Raw genomic sequence first — 17,378 nt, 5'->3', positions numbered from 1 at the left:
TTTTTAATTTTCTAGCAGCCCCATGAAATAAAGTAAAAAGAAATAGATAAAATGACTTCTTATATTTTAACCCAACAATTCAAAAATACTATCTCAACATATAATTAATATTAAAACATGATTAATGAGATGTTTCATTTTGTTTTTGTACTAAACTTTGTATTTTACACTCAGGGCACATCTCTCTTTGGACTAACCACATTTCAAGTGCCCAAGAGCCTCACGGGCTGGTAGCCACTATTGGACAGCACAGTATTGGAGGATGCTCAAAGCTAACTGGCCTGTATCCTGCTCTTGAGGATATTTGTTCTGAGATTGAATTCTGAGAAATATTCACAGGCATTCTGCAGAAAAAAGACAGTCGCAGTCAAATGGATCTTGAACACTGAAGCAGGGCTTTTATGCTGCAGGGCTTCCTGGAGCCTTAGCTGTGTTAGCGTGAGATGCGACACTAGGTCTAGATCAGAGAGTATGTAGTGTTTCCCCACCTTATTGGAACTCGGAGGTCTATTTTTGTAAAGCATCTCTGGGGATTCGTGTCCTGTGGAATGTTCTTTGGTAAATGCTGATTTGGCCAAATCCCTGACTCGGTGGATCCCAGGATCCCCACACAGGAAGCACTTGGGGTTTGGGGAACCCACCTCGGGTACCTCTGAGCCTGGCACAGAGCGGGCACCCAGAGCCCAACTGGATTAATTCTGGGACTACAATCAGTGAGCAAAAATTGCAGCATATCTGAGCTCAAACAAGAGAGTTTTTTTTGTTGTTGTTCTGTGTGTGTGTTTTTAAAGCTAGCTGGCCACGTCTGTCTGGAAAATGCAACAGATAGCCCTGTGAGATGATGATTTTTATCTGCCACTAGAAGTGATAAAGGTTGGAATTCTGTTTGGGGTGGGAATGCCTTCTAAGGCTCCTCCTAAGTCTCTCATTTCCCTCTTTCGGAACTGGAAAGAAAGGAAAAAAGCAGTAGCAGGCATAGAACCTGAGCTTCAGAGGAAGTGATCTGATGTGCGTGCAGGCATGTTCTGGGCTCTCTATTAACAATATATTTTGGGATTCTGGGGACTTGAGTAAAGGATCAGTTTATAGCTGAAGTTCTTTTGAGACTTTAGGACCTTAATTCAGGAGATGCTTGATCCACTTTATACAAAGTCAACATCTGTTCATTGAGTGATTGGATCAATCAATCATCAGTCAATCAAAATGTGTGTCTGAGTAGTGGACAAGAGGATGCTCTTTTCTTTTCTTTTTATTTATTAATTTTTTTATGACTTAGGTAATGGTGGGGCTGACAGAGCTGGTGGTGGCGGATGGCCAGAGTGCTCGTGTCGGTGATGACAGAAGTGTAGTCTTAGGCCATTGCCTTGGTGAGTGTCACATGAGATCAAAATATGGTAAGAACTTGAACCAGCTGTAGAATCTTTTATGCCCCTCCCAAAGCCTAGCCCAGGACTTTCCCTACAGTGGATGCTAAGTCAGTATCTGGCAACTGGATAAATACATATTCGATGTACTCATCTTCTACAGAGTGGCAGTCATAGGCTTAGTAATTGAACCCTCAATCTGTCATCTTGAACATATAAAACTTAAAATGAAGATAATAAAGCTTACCCTCCAGAATTTACAGGGAAAAAAATCCCGACATTTTACCTGAACACAATAAGAGCCCAAATAATGGGCTCTATTATGGTTATTATTATTTTTTTAAAAGCACCTAAAGTTTCTGTTAAAATTGCTTTGGTGGGACAAAAGCAGACGAGATCAGCCTGTGACCTTAGAAGTTATCAGGATAGTGATTACCCTCGGGGAGAATGACAGGAAGGAAGTACAGAGGGGGGGGTGGCCTGGGGTGCTGGTAAATGTTCTGTTTCTTGACTTGATGCAAGTTACGCAGATGTGTTTACTTTTTGAAAATTCAATAAGCTGTACAATTTTGAAACATGAACTTTTGCACATATCTTACACTCTGATAAAAAGTCTTAGACATTTCTTTTGGGATGACATACTACTTTATTACACTAAGAAAAGCAAATATGGAGGTTATGATTAACCAACCAAAATTATCAGACTGGTCTGAGATTTGGGCCAGGCAGGAAGAGGTTAACCATCAGCCAGGTGTTTGTCATGCAGGACCTGAGAAACATTTTTTGCTGGTTCAGAGGGCAGCTAAAGGTCAATTATGCTGCAGAGAGACCCCTAACCATCCATAGCCAGAAGGTAGATAGATTCAGACCAATCTTCTCAGGGCCTCAGGGGGCCCATTAGTGGGACACCTGTAAGTACCTGGAAGCCTGGTGCCTGGGACAAAGTAGGTGCTCAATTATATGTCCCCTTCATTCCTTTTAGCTGGAATTCAGGTGTGGCCATCCCAGAAATGCTAAGGCCTGCTGGCAGAAGGGGCTGGAAGGCCCTGTTTAGGGTCAGCGAGGATCACAGGGGCTGGCACAGCTGGGCTGAGAATGGAAGGGGAAGCGAAACCCTTGCATGGCTTTCATGTGCTCAAGCAACTGCAAAGAAGCCACCTGTGGTTGTCTGAAGGCATGGATGGGGGAGAAAGAGGGAGCTTCAGAGAGGTGGGGGTGGTAGTGGTGAAGAAGGTGGGTTTCGGGTGGTAGAGATGGGGGAGGTCAAAGAAATGAGCAGTTAAGAACACCAGGCAACATTACACGATGCGAGGCAAAGAAACCCTGGACTTAGAGCTGTGTGATATTGGCAAAACAAATAACTAAGCAGTTCTTGCCTCTGTAAAAGTGGGGACAATAATAGTTCCTTCCTCTTGGGCTTGTTGAGAAGATGAAATCAGTCGATGCGTGAAAAATGCTGTATGAATCTTGTAGTTGCTGTTAATAATCATAACGGTATTGATAATAATATGGTAGGGAGAAACTTCTGCTTCTGAAAGGAAACCAGGTGGATTGACTTGAGACCCAACAACAATCAGAAATCAAGAAAGGAGGGAAGAGGGGAAGAGAGAACACCTAGAAGAGGCATTCTTAATCTGGATGCACCCAAATTTCTAATTCAAAATACTGTATGTAAGAAGACATGTGAGACTCAGAATTCGAGCTCTGAAGCTATGAAAGTCAGCAGTACACCATACAGGAGCTGTTTATGAAGTTAAAAAGGGGATCAGGCTTTGACTAGAGATATGAATGAAGCTGATCTGGATAGGACTGGGGTAGATCAGAATACAGTATAAAGGATGATATCATCCATATTTAAAACTTCAAATTCTGGGTGAGACCAAAGGGAGTCATGTTTAATTGGTGCAAAATTTATATTATGGTAGTACATTACATAATTTAACTTGTTTGGTCAGTTTGAACACCCTAAATACATGGACTATTTCACAGGACATGAGATCTTGTTGGTTTGTCCAGGTTAATGTGATGCCCCAATATATCCCAGAGTAATTTGGGCAGTGAATAAAGAAGTTTTTGCCAAGTCCCCTTGGGGGATTGGAGAGAAAGGAGGAAATATTCAACTTCCCCATTTGGGGAACTTTTGATATTCTCACAAGCAGTAGGGACAACCAAATCAATAGGCCAAGCCCTCAATCTTGGGGTTCACCCCTATGAAATTTATTCCTGCTAAGGACTGGCTAAGCGTACTTAAACTTATGCCTAAGAGTCACCCCCAGAGAATCTGTTTTTTTTTTCTCAGATGTGGCTTTTCTCTCTAAGCCAACTCAGCAGGTGAACACACCGCCCTCCCTCGCCATGTGGGGCACAACTCCCAGGGGTGCAAACCTTCCTGGTGATGTGAGACAGAACTCCCAGGATTTGCCAGGACCCGGCATCAGGGGATTGAGAAAACCTTATTGACCAAAAGGAGGCAGAGAGAAATGAGACAAAATAAAATTTCAGTGGCTAAAAGATTTCCAACAGAGTTAAGAAGTTATCCTGGAGGTTATTCTTATGCATTATATAGTTATCCCTCTAGTTTATGGTGTATTGGAGTGGCTAGAAGGAAGTATCTAAAACTGTTGAACTGTGTTCCAGTAGTCTTGATTCTTGAAGGTGACTGCACAATGATGTAGCTTTTACAGTGTGACTGTGTAATTGTGAAAACCTTGTGTCTGATGCTCCTTTTATCCAGAGTATGGACAAATGAGTTAAAAAAAATAAGGATAAAAAAATAAATAATAAGGGAGATAAGGGGTAAAATAAATTGGGTAGATTGAAATATTAGTGCTCAATGATGGGGAGGGGTATGGGATATGGGGTGGATGAGTATTTTCTTTTTTCTTTTTATTTCTTTTTCTGGAGTGATGCGAATGTTCTAAAAATGGTGATGAAAACACAACCATGGATGATATGGTGAGATACTGATTGTACACAATGTATGGACTGTATGTGTATGAAGATTTGTCAATAAAAATATTTAAAAAAAATAAAAGAATATATGTAAAGGGCGCATAGTAGTTCAGTGGTAGAATTCTCACCTCTCATGCTGGAAATTTGGGTTCGATTACCAGCCCATCCACACACATACACACACACACACAAAGAGTACATATATTCCTTGGAGGAAGATCCCAAAGCCTTCCATGACCTCCCACAAGAGGTTGAGTGACTGATCTAAAGAAACAATGGAGGAGCTAAGTTTCCCTATAGTTAGTTATGCCTAAGAGTTACTTCCAGAAGACCTCTTTTGTTGCTCAGATGTGGTCTCTCTTTCTGCACCACTCCCACCCCATGACCACAGGGAAATTTTATTAAACATTTCAAAAATAACTACTACCAATTTTGCTCAAACTCTTCCCAAAATTGAGGTAACAGGAATACTACCAAACTCGTTTTATGAAGCCAGCATCACTCTAAAACCAAAACTGTACAAAGATGCTGCCTCTCTCTCTTTCTAAGCCCAATTCTGCAAGTAAAATAATTACCTTCCTCCCTACATGGGATATAACATCCAGGGGTGAATGTCTCCCTGGCAACATAGGATATGACTCACAGGGATGAGCCTGGCCCTGGCACCATGGGATCAACAATAGTTTCTTGACCAAAGTGGGGAAAAGAATAGTAACAAATAAGGGATCAGTGACTGAGAGAGTTCAAATAGAGTCGAGAGGCTACTCTGGAGGCTACTCTTACACAAGCTTCAGCTAGATATTGCTATTTACCATGGTTTCCCATACCCTAAAGAATACCTAGGGCTTTATCTGAAATTCTGCAAAGGTTTCATGTACTATTATTACTTTCCAGACGCCTACAACCTCCAGATGGGTCACCGGACCAGGTAAGTCCTGAAACTCAGAAGGACCAGCCTGTTTAGAATATCAAAAGTTTCATCCCTATCCCATATTATTGACAGCACTTTCCAACATGAAAAATTTTGAATGGGCATAACCCAAATACCCCTAAAGATTGGGAGAAAGATCAAAGGAGAAGGTGGAGTTATAACAGAGAAGATAGGATTTAACAAATGAGTATAACTGCTGATCATTATACTGATATTTCTTTTAGCCTCCAGGGTCTTGGAGTAGCTAGAAAGAAAAAGCTTAAGTTTGTGGAACTTAACCCAACTCTTGAAATCTGTTCTGTAACTAATTGTTGCGATGTGCTTTGAAATGCATTGCTTTTTTGTATATATGTTCTTTTTCTCAATAAAATTTTTTAAAATAAAAAAAAAAAAAGAAACAATGGAGGGGAAAGGGCCGAGAGAGGAAGCAGATGAGAAGGGGCCCACAATCACAGGATGGAGCTCCTTCAGCCTAAGACATGGGATCAAGGGGAGGGGGTAGGGGGTAGGGTGCAGGGTGCAGGAGACCAGAGAGCAAAGCAGCAAAGGAGAGAGTTGATTGAAATGAAGACTGTGAGTTGGGAATTAAGTCAACTCACAGTGGGGATGGGGAGAGGGTGGGACAGGTAGCTCTGTTATCACTGTGCCCCAGAGAAGGCTCCGGGAGGCTGTGAACTATTGGCTGGGTGAATGGATGGATGGGCAGGCAGCCCACCCAGCAGCTGAAGTTTGGGGAGATAAAGGAGGGCAGAATGAAGACCAAGAGAGAGGGAATTCAAGAGACCTTGAATGTGTCTTGGGACTGCAGAGAGACTGAGTGGAGAGATTCTTTCCATTTGCCTGGTGTGATGGGAAAGAACAGTCAGCCAGTGTAGTTTTCTCCTTCTGAAACACTTCTGTCTCCATGGATAAGGGCATACAAGGAGGACACTGCCAAGGGAGAGACTTTTAACTATTGGCTCTATGGCTGTCTTAGGGACATACTGGGCAGAGTAGGGTGTTAGAGACTTTGCCATCTGACAGTTGTGGGTTTGTATCCTTGCTTGGCCACTTCATTCATTCATTTATTCATTTGTTCATGTAAAAAATATTTCTTAAGTACTTACCATATGTCAGGCTTTCCAGTAGGTGCTGGAGATGCAACAGTGAGTAAGAGGTGGTCCCTGAGCTCAAAAAGCTTACATCTAGTTAGGAAATGAATATTGACAGGGCAGTGTGAGAAGTGCTGGGATTGGGGATATGCACAGGTTGCTATGGGAACGGAGAGGAAGGGCACTCACTCTTTTCCAAGCTCATTCTCCTCATCTGCAAAATGGGAATTGTGTCACTCACTTCAAAGAGTTTTCTGGCACATTCCAGTTCCCTGCTTGATACACCGCAGGACATAATTAATTCATTTAGTTAACAAATACTGAGTGCCTGTGTGTGTCAGGCCCTGCTGCAGATTCTAGAAATTTAGCAGTGAAAATGAAAATGCTTGTCTTCATCAAGCTTACATTCTAGGAGGGAGAAACAAACAATAAACAAGTAAAATAGTTACTAGGTTAAATGCTGACAAGTACCTTGGAAAGAAAGTATAAGTAAAAGGTGGGAGCATTAAGAGAAGGGACTCATAATGCTAAATAGAGCAGTCAGAAAAGTTCTTACTGAAAATGAGATATTTTAGTAAAGATGTGAATGAGGTATGGGAATAGACCACGGGGAGGTCCAAGGGAGGGATTCACCAGGCAGAGAGATCCACCAGGGCAAAGGGGCTGGGGCTGAGGCCAACTGGTGTGTTGTAGGCTTCATTTGGAGACCAGTGTGGCTGGACAGGGGTGTGTAGGTGAGGACACTAGCAGATGAGGTCAGGGAGGGGCAGGTGGGGGAAGGCTTTGAGGACTATTGTAAGGATTTTGGTTTCTCCAGTGGGAGCCAGTGGAGAGTTCTGGGCAGAGGAATAGCAGGATTCCAATGATAGGATCACTCTGGCTTCTTCTGAGTATGCGCCATAGGAAGGCAAACAGGGGACACCAGTTACGAGACTCCTGCGTTAAAACACATAGAGTCGGTGGTGGTTTGCTTCAAAGTGGAAACAGGAAGTGGTGAGAAATGTTTAGCATCTGGATATTTGAAAAATCACATCAATAGTATTTGCTAAGAGATTGGATGGTGGGGTGGGGAGGGCAGAGAAAGAATCAAGGATGACTCTGAAGTTTTTAGACTGAACTACTAATTGAAGGGAGAAGCAGGTTTGGGGGTAAAGATGGGTTTGTTCTGTTTAAGAAACCCACTGGAAATCCAAGTGGGAACATTGGGTAGGCAGCTGGATATACAACTCTGGGGTTCAGGAGCAAGGTCCTGTTATAGATACAAATTTGGACTTCTCAGTATATAATTGACATTTCAAATCATAAGAGTGGATGTGATCATGGATGAAGATACCCGTCAGCACCAAAAATGGTGACTCAAAGTTGTTTTGTATGTGTGTGTGTGTGTGTGTGTGTGTGCGTGCATGCACGTGCACATGTGTGTCTGAATGTATGTGATGAAAGGAAGCAAGTGAAGAGGCAGGTTGCAAAGAGAAAAGTTCTGAGGACTGAGCCCAGGGACTCTAACATCTAGCAATGATGGCCTCATCTACTTTTAACTGGAGAATTCAAGTGAGACTTGGACACTCTGAAGGTTTTATCCAAATATTTTCCCCAAATTCTATCTCTCAGCTCTGAACACATATGCTTACCAGAAAGGGAAAAAGTCTGCTGAAGAAAAAAAGACAACAATTTAAAATAGATTGTTATAATTTTCAAAAACACAGAGGAAAACCAGGCTTTTGAGATGGATTGGTAGGAGTGCACCAAGGAAAATGCTGGAGGATCTGGAGTCTTCAGCAGTTCTCTTTCTCTCATCAAACTCTTGAAGCTGGGCTTGGCAGGAGAAGACTTCCTGGTTTCCCAACCAAGGAACTCACTCACAAGGCACACAGAAAACTGTATTTTCATTGATGGTTTACTTGTCTATCTCCCCTACCAGACTGTGGGCTCCTCCAGGCAGAGGCCATGTCACAGTTCACCCAGGAGGGTCTGGCATCGAATAGGCATCAGGAAATGTTAGCAGAACTTAACAGCACTGCAGCATCTGAGAAGGAACATCTGCCCGCTGGACCTGAGTGTCTTTTCTGGGGAGATGCTGTTTGTTCTGCCAGACACTTCCTGGCCCCATTTGCTGAGTCCTGCAAAGGTAGAGAAAGATTCTACAGGGATGGACTCTGCTTTCTGGAGAATATCCTCAGGGACTGGAATGGACCATCTTGAAAAACTAGTTCTCAGAGTCAAGCCTCCAGTGAGTTCTGGTGGGAAAGAGCCCAGAACCTGGGGCGTGAGTGCTGAAGCAGCCTGTGGGCTCTTGGAGGCAAAGAGGAGTGTATCCTCAGATAAGACCTTCCTCCTTCTTATCTCACCAGAGTTCCTGGCTCAACTTATGTTGGGGGCTGGCATGAAACAAAAGGCCCTGAACTAGAAATCTGGGGACCATTTTATTATACATGAGCATGTCTCTTCCATCATAAAACAAACAGATACCCTCCTTTATCCCCAGTTTATCCAGTGTTACTGCATTATATCTGTCCTCTTGTTCACAGCTAAACTTTTCAAAAAAACTTGTCTAAACTTGCTATGCATACTTCCTCACCTTCTATTCACTTCCTAACTCGGGCCCATCCCTAAAATAAGGCTATTCCTCTGGGCCCTCCCAGATGACCTCATCCGGTCTGATGACTTCAGGTATCACCTCGATACTGATGAATGCCTCTTCTTCTCCTAAGCTCCAAACCCATATCCACCTGCTTACTAGACAGCTCCATTTAGCCAATCCACAGATACTTCAAACTCAGCATGAACAGAATTGAAATCAACCATCTCTCTCCCAAAAGGGGTCTTCTCCAAGTGTGCCCTATCTTTGTGAATGATACCTCCATCTACTTCCTTGATCCCTTCCCCTGACATATATAACCAATCAATCACACCCCTACGCCATGAATATCCCTCAAATTCATACATTTATCTCTCCAGCACCATTGCTTATGGACCACCATCACCATCATTTAGTCTAGTTAACGGTCACAACCTTCTTAACTGTAGCCTAATGAGCCTCCAGTCTTGCCTACCTCAAATCCACCTTCTATACTGTAGGATATTCTCCAAAATGCCATATCGATTATATTCTTTCACTGCTTAAAACTCCTAAGTAGTTCCTCACTGGTTCTCAGAATAAATTCTAAACCTCTAACATAATTCAGGAAGCCTTGTCTGAGTTGGGTCTTGTTTACACCTCCAGCCTCATCTCTCATTCTACTCCTCGGCCAGACTGAACTACCAGTAGTTACCCACTGACCCTACTCTCCCCAATTTCCATGTAATTGCACATCGTTCTCTTGGACTGTAGTAGTGGCCATCTTTTTCACTTGTCCTCTATCCTTTCTAACCTCCACCTGGTTAGCTTTTGTTGCCATTTTCAGGCCTCTGTTTAAATGTCATTTCACTGTGAAGCCTTGCCTGACTCCTGAATTCTGGGATAGAAATTTCTCTAAAGGGTTCCTACAGCAAACCTACTGTATTCATCTCCAAAGCACTTATCACAGTCTAGGGGTAATTACTTCTTCACTTGCCTGTCCCACTCACTATCCTGAACTCCTTGAAGGCAGGGACCTTGTCTATCTATTCATGGCTGAACCCTCAGCACCAGAAATGGTGGCTCAGAATTGGTGTGTGTGTGTGTGTATGCACGCATGCGTATGCATGCATGTGTGTTTGAATGAGTGTGATGCAAGGAAGGCAGTGAAGAGGCAGGATGCAATGAGAAACTACGAGGAAGAAGGAATGGATAATTACAGAGTCGGGGCTTGGTCAGACTCTACAGAAAATGTGGTGAACAGGATCAAGAGTTTACTCAAAGTCTCCAAGGGTCTGAGCCTGAGAGACAGGGAAGGGCAGAACTATCCACCGAGTGGGACCATAATAGGGAGGAACAGATTTGGGGGGAAAGTTGCACACAGGACAAGAGGACTCTGGAGGCCATTAAGTGAACACATACAGAAACCCAGATGGGTACATATCTCTGAAACTCCAAAAAAAGAAGGCAGGGCTAGAGACATCTGTTTGAGAGACTACCTTCAGAAGTCCGTATAGAATCCATAAAGCAATGAAGAGGAAGGTGTGGAGAGAGAAGAGCCCTTAAATTGTGATGGGAGATGAGGAGGAGGCAGAGAAGTGGCATTTGGAGAGGTAGGAGAAAGAACGGTCACTAGAGTCAAATGGAAAGAGACCACAGAATGGGCACAGTCACCATCGAGTACTGTGGGGTGGTGGAGGAGAATGAGGATACTCAGTTTGGAAACTAGGAAGTCTCTGATTGGAATGGAAGCCAGATCAACAGTGTTTTGAAGGATGGGGAATAAAGCAGAAGGCGTAGCAAGTACAGACTATTCTTTTCAAATGTCTTAGACAAGAGGGAGGAGAACAGTGACCTCAGGGCAACTTGGGAGCAAGTTTGGGGGGTTAAGAGAGGGGGTTCCAAGAAAATTGACTGATAGCTACATAGACAGATAGACAGATGGATAGGCAGAATGATACATCAAATGTGGCAAAATGTTAAAATTCATGGATCTGGGTGTTGGGGGTTCTCTGTGTGGGTTTCATATTTTTTGTAACTGTCTATGAGTTTGAAATTACTTCAAAATAAAATGTCTAAGGGGAGGGAAAAAAAGATACACACACACACAAAGAGAGACAGGGCTCTGTAGTCAGGCTGCTTTACCACTCAGTAGCTGTGTGACTTTGGACAAATTAATTTAATTAGCCTTCCTAAACCTCAGTTTCCTTGTCAGTAAAATGGTGTAACCAGCAGTACCTGATTCATATGTGAAAATTAAATGAGATAACATGCATGAGGCCCTCACCACAGGGCAGAGCACATGGTAAGTAAGTAAAAAATTAATGTGAGCTATTATCTCTAACAGGATCAAGGGGGAAAATTGAAAGAGGAAGTAAGTGGAGAAGTTCCCCATGCAGGAGGGAGAGAAGATGCTTGAGGAAGCCAGGGTCTGGGGAGGTGAAAGGGATGGTATTGAGGATTTAGGGGGCTTAGTGAGAGGGGTGGGAAGCCAGATCTTTTAAAACCTGATCTTGGCTAAGCTGTCACTTGCTGGTTATTGGGTGAAGCTGCCGCTTCTGTTGCATTTTCCTGGGAAGTCATGCTGAATCAGCTTAGAGTTTCTCTCCTAGAATTTTCCAGTGTTTCTTGAAGCCTGGTTCCCACTTCTCTGGCTCCTCCTGCCCACTGGTTCAGCTTTCCAACAGGTAGAGGTAGCTGGACCTGAGTAGCAGCAGGATATCCCAGCAACACACCCTGTTAGGGGGAGATTCAGAGAGAGCTGCTGCCATAAACTTACCTTAGGCTTTACCCAAGGCATGGGCCAAAATCCTGCTGTCTCATTCAGAGTCCTCACCTTAGCATTCATTCCAAAGCAGTTGACAATGCTCCTGAGATACCTGCAATGGCCTCATTGCCTATCTCCAATGTCAGCTCTGCCAAACTGCCCTCATTTTGTCATATTTCTGGCTGCAACTGGAATTGCAAGCCTGAGTCTCCTTTCTGGAGTATCAAGGAAGTACTTTTCTGAGTATGTCTAAATCTTGAAAGGGCACTGGGTCCTCAGACAAGGCAATATGACCAGAGAGAACTGCTAGAAGATGCTGCTCTCAAAAGGATCGACAAAGCTGAGAAGGAGCAGGCATCCATGGGTTAAAATGTCAGGAGGGGGGATGCATGGTTGGTTCAGTGGTGGAATGCTTGCCTGTCATGTGGGAGACCTGGGTTTGATTCCCCGCCCATGGACTTCACCCCCTCAAACGAAAAATGCCAGGATGAGTATCCAAGGGTCATAACCTGAGGGGTCCAGAGGGATATCAGAGGCCTTGAGATTGCCCAGGAAGCAAATGTAGATTAGTACTCTATGTTAGAGCTCTTGATCTTAAGTGACCCATCAGAGCTGAATAGAGCAAAATACCATTGGGACTTTCTCTCCATCTCTTCTTATTTTGCATATCTATGTCTGTCTGTCTCTCTCTCTCTCTCTCTCTCTTTCAGCTTTCTCTGCTTCTCTGGTCCTATTGGCAGAAAATACCACTAGGGACAGCTCCCTAATCTACATGATAAAGATCCATCCACAAGAAGCAACCAAATCCCTTCTTCCTAATTCTGAAGTCCCAAGGAAGTGCATCTATAGGGTCCAGTTTGGATCAACTGCCCATCCTGGTCCACACAACAGTCAGAAGGCAAGCAGCACATTATACATTTCACTCTATAACCATGCATTGGGGAAGGTGTGCAGAAGGATTGGTCCCTGAAAAGCAGGAGGTATTCAGACAACCCTATAGGTGTTCAGTACTGGTAGCCAAGAGTTGGGCCAGCCCAGGTGAGTCAGAGGCAAATGAGTGAGGGCAGAATCTTGGGCAACCACTTAGATCAGGATGTCCCAAGACAGTCATTCCAAAGAGCCCAAGTCTCAAGAGGTAGTCTGGAAGAAAACAGTTTCTGTGTTTAAATGCATTTCGAAGACGTGCATGCATGTGTTAGCATATCAAAGGCTGCAAGAAGTCCCGTGGAAAATAAACCTGTTTAACTTTAAAACATAACAATGTATACATTTGTAGGAGGAGCTCTTCTTCTGGAGGAATATGTACTAGGTGTAGTCCACCTTTCACAGTGCATACTTTGGGAAAAAGACCTACAAAATCAGCTCTCATTTGCCTTTTTATGGGGCCTGGGACAGTCCACAAGTGAGCAGATTGATTTAAAGCAGCGTTTCCAGAGCTTGATTTGCTTGCCTATGACCTTTGTCATAGACCTAAGCTGTATCTCATTTGTCGTATCTGTGCTATTCCTTGATATTTTTATTTTAGTCAATCAACCAACTTTTTTTTTTCAAGCCTCATCCTTACATCCTTAAAATCATGGATTTGACGTGGTGGTTAAATGTCTTGTTTTCTCATATACATTGAAATATATCCATAACTATTAAAACAAAAATGTTTACCTATGTGTCACTATAATCTTCTCAAATACTAGATGGGTCACATTGTGGGGAAGTTTCAGGAGGGAGAGAGGCCACATGGGCCTGGGTAAGCCAGTGAACCCAGGCATTCGTTTTCTGCCCAGAGACCTCTGAACACTGCCAGTCACTCATGCTGGCTGTGTTAGATTCAGTTGTCAACTTGGCCAGGTGAAGGTGCCTAGTTCCATTGCTGTGGACATGAGCCAATGGTACATGAACCTCATCTGTTGCTCATTACATCTGCAGTCGGCTAGGAGGGGTGCCTGCTGTAATGAATGAGGTTTGACTTAATTGGCTGGTGCTTAAATGAGAGCGCTCAACATAGCACAGCTCAAGCAGCTCAGCATACCTCATCTCGGCACTTGCAGCTCAGCCCAGGCCTTTGGAGATGCAGAAAGAAATCACTCCGGGGAAAGTTGTTGGGACCCAGAGGCCTGGAGAGAAGCCAGCAGAGATCGCCTTGTGCCTTCCCATGTAAGAAAGAACCTCAGTCGAAAGTTAGATGCCTTTCCTCTGAAGAACTATACATTAACTAAATAAATCCCCTTTTATTAAAAGCCAATCCGTCTCTGGTGTGTTGCATTCTGGCAGGTAGCAAACTAGAACGCTGGCAGAGAAGCTCAGTCTGTGACAAGACTGCCTACAAACCTGTATGTTTGTGCATGGGGCACATGCTTGATAGGTTGCTCTGAAGTTTGCACTCTGTTTTCAGGCCCACTGGGGCAAATGCCCATTGGTAGACAAACGCAGATTCTCCTTGAGGACTTGAGAACGGAAGCAGGGCTGCAGTGGTAGTCCTGCTATCCCCAAAGGCAATCATCAAATTATACTGGTTTAACTGCAGCAAGCGGGTAGGGCCAGATTCTCACCTGGTGGCCTGGGATTGCTTCTGAGGCCTGGAAGATTATAAGGACAGGCACCAGAAGCAAGGTAAAACAGGCTCTGGCAGCTTGCTTCAGAAAGAGAGCATGGCTTTGAAGTCAAACAGACCAGAGTCTGAACCTAAGACTCACCACTTACAAGCCGTGTGTTCTCAAACAACTACTTTTTCAATAGCTTATTAGATTCCTACCATTAACACCATTGTAAAGATGAGGAAAATGGGACTCAGAGAATTTAAACAACTTGTACAAGGATACATAGCTAATAAGAGGCAAAGCAAAATTCAAACCTAGGTTGCTTTGACTTCCAAGGGTGTGCTTCTAACCAATGCATTATCCTGCTTTCACCCACTTGTTGATTGCGCACCTCTTTTGTAGGAGGGCCTGTGACTGGGTGCTGGGGATCCAACACCAAACAACATGAACAAGGTTCTTACCTTCACAGAGCTTCCATTCTACTGGGACAAAGACTAATTACCTGATTAGTAGCTTAATGACAATTGTGGTAAGTGCTCTATGAAGGGCACTTAACCTGGGAGTGAGGGGGGGCGGTCTTAGAAAGCTTCTTTGGGAAAGTTGTATTGAACTTTGAAGCATTCATAAGAATTAACTTCACAGGCAGGCAACAGTGGCTCAGTGGCAGAGCTCTCCCCTGCCACGCCGGAGACCTGGGTTCAATTCCCAGAGCCTGTCCATGACAAAAAAAAAAACAAAAAAAAAACTAACCTCCAAGTGTTTACCACTAGATGTGATAGAGATGATTTTACAGTCCAAGGGTGAACATTTTTCATATTTATTTTTAAATGAATTTCATAGATATTACTTAGGATGAAGCCAAACAAAAAAAGGGGGGTGAATTAAAATATTAAGTAATAATAGTGGAAGTGGTAATAGATATGGCAAAATTTATAGAGATCATACTTGAGTTAAGCTGGCTAAGCAAGGTCTTAAGAATGGTTACTTAAGGATTTAGGACATCATACTCTGAGTGATGGGAAGTGTGGTGGAAGTGAGGTCATGATTAGATCTTTGTGTTGGAAGAACTACTTTGGCAAGCGTTGCCGAGCGGTTTGTGGACCAAAAAGTTAAGCAGGGATCCTTATTAGTATTTTTAATAATCCATGAAAGAGGTAAGTTAGACTTGGACAGGCATGTGGGCAGGGGGCAGGAGAGAAGTAGACGGAACAAAGGGATGCAATGCGCAGGACTAATAAGAAATGAGAGAGAGGAATACGTCCAGGGTGGGGCTTCCCTAACTGGGTGGAGGAGGCGGATGAGTTTAGCCCAGAGAAGCTCATGAGGCATCTAAGTATAGATGTCAGGTAGGCGATTGTAGGTCACTTATCTCTGAGACACTTTGACTTTTTAAAGACAAACTTAGAGAGCTATTACTAAACTTCAGAACAGAGTACATAGTAGATGTCCCCACAAATTTCCCTAAATCACTCCACTCCATTTCCAACAGCATACTGGGGACAAAGCGGTGGACAGCGCCCGGGTGTTTCCACTCCCTTTGGTACCAGGCCCCCTTCCTTAGCACAATTCCTGGCTCAAAGTAGATGCTCGTTACCTAATTGCAGAACGAAAGAATGAAATTAGACCCTCTGTAGCCCAGGGCTCCATGTACTCAGCTGGAAACTGGGACTAACCCAGACTCTCGGTTGTTGAAAAAGTAAAATAATTTTCTTAAGGGGGTGTGAAAAAATCCTTAAGTAGAATGGTTTCGACAAAGACTGCGAAGGGGTAGCTGCCGCCAAGCGGTCTCAGTGCCAGGTCAGCAAGCGAGGACGCACCGGTGTGTGCTCTGGAACCCGCGCCGCCAGCATCGAGTTTCCTCAGTTCACGGGAGATGCTGATGATCCACCCGGGCCTTGCTCGGTCCCGCCGCGGCCTTTAAAGGCCCACCACGTGTCCGCGCCGCGGGCCTGGGTCTGGAGGCGGTGTCCCCGCAGCGCGTGCGCACTCTCTAGCAGAGCCATCCTGGGTTCCGAGAAAAGGCTCGTGGACAGGACCGGAAGGTTGCTCTTGGTGGGCGGCGGTGGGAGGAGCCGGCTCCTTATGCAAATCACAGCGCCGTGCGAGGGCTAGGGGCGTGGCCTGAGATGCAAAGCCGGGTTCTCCTAGCGAACCGTGAGGGGGCGGGTCCCGCAACCCTCGGCCTTTTTCCGCGAGTCTCTGACGTCGCCGGCGTCCCGTTTAAAAGCGGCCGCGCAGGCGCAGTGAGTCGAAATGCGAACTTAGGCTGTTACACAACTGCTGGGGTCTGCTTTCGCCGCCCGCCCGGCAGTCAGTCACCGTCGCTGCCACTCTTGCCGCCTCAGCCGCTCCCGGAATCTTAGGGCCGCTGCTGTCGCGGCTTATCCGCGGCTTCGGGAGCCTCCGGGAGCCCTCGTCCCCTGCAGAGCCCGGTCCCGACCGTCTGCGTCTCCTTCGCGCCCCCTCGCCGCCCGCCGCACTCGCCGCTCCGGCCGACATGAGCGGGGACCATCTCCACAACGATTCCCAGGTATGCCCCGCCCGGCCCTTCCCGGCGCCCAATCACCGCCCCGGCCCTCCCGCGACCCCCGGCGCAGGCCCCGGCCCGGCTGCTTTGACAGGCCGGAGTTCCCGGCGAGGAGCCGCCCGCCAGGGCAGATCGGCTCGCTAGGCCGTGGACCAAGGCCACGAAGTTATAGTTTGTGGGGGGTTCAGCTGCCCTTATAGGCGGTTCCCGGGGTCCCCTCATTCCAGTGGGCGCAGGGTGGACTAGGCCCCCGGTCGCGCGCGCACACCTCCCGGGGGGCTAAATTGCCTGTTGTTTTATATTCCCTCCTTTTCTTTCTCCAGATCGAAGCGGATTTCCGATTGAATGGTGAGTGTGTCCCCGGCCCCTCGACCCCGCCCCGACCTCGGGCCCCCCAGCAGCCGGCCACCCACCCGGCGCCCGGCCGGAGCCCGGCAGAGGACAGACATGGCGCCCCAGAGACTAAGTCCCGGCTCCTCGCTTACCGGCCCCATTGTTCCCATCGGGCCGCCTCTGGATCCCCTTTCCGGGTACCCTAGCCCCCCCAGATCGCGGCCCTCCCCAGAGGGGGCAACCGAGACCCCGCATCGCCCGCCGCCGGGTCTCGGGGAACCTTCCCGAGCCCGGATTCCTCCCGGGAAAGTCGCCTTGTCGA

General features: G+C 45.6%; 1 protein-coding gene across 1 annotated transcript in view; it reads left to right on the top strand.

Annotated features, from left to right (window-relative positions):
* Positions 1 to 16,423: 16,423 nt before the first annotated feature.
* Positions 16,424 to 17,378, top strand: part of TOP1 (DNA topoisomerase I) — a 109,115-nt gene continuing 108,160 nt past the window's right edge. Inside the window, exons 1-2 of the mRNA XM_077168493.1 lie at positions 16,424 to 16,726; positions 17,047 to 17,071. Of these exons, the coding sequence (XP_077024608.1) occupies positions 16,694 to 16,726; positions 17,047 to 17,071 (58 nt within the window). The 5' untranslated portion in view covers positions 16,424 to 16,693. The remainder of the gene's footprint in view (positions 16,727 to 17,046; positions 17,072 to 17,378) is intronic.

Source organism: Tamandua tetradactyla, chromosome 1 (genome assembly GCF_023851605.1).
Source record: "Tamandua tetradactyla isolate mTamTet1 chromosome 1, mTamTet1.pri, whole genome shotgun sequence".
Lineage (NCBI taxonomy): Eukaryota > Metazoa > Chordata > Mammalia > Pilosa > Myrmecophagidae > Tamandua > Tamandua tetradactyla.
This window is presented reverse-complemented; position numbering and strand designations above follow the sequence as displayed.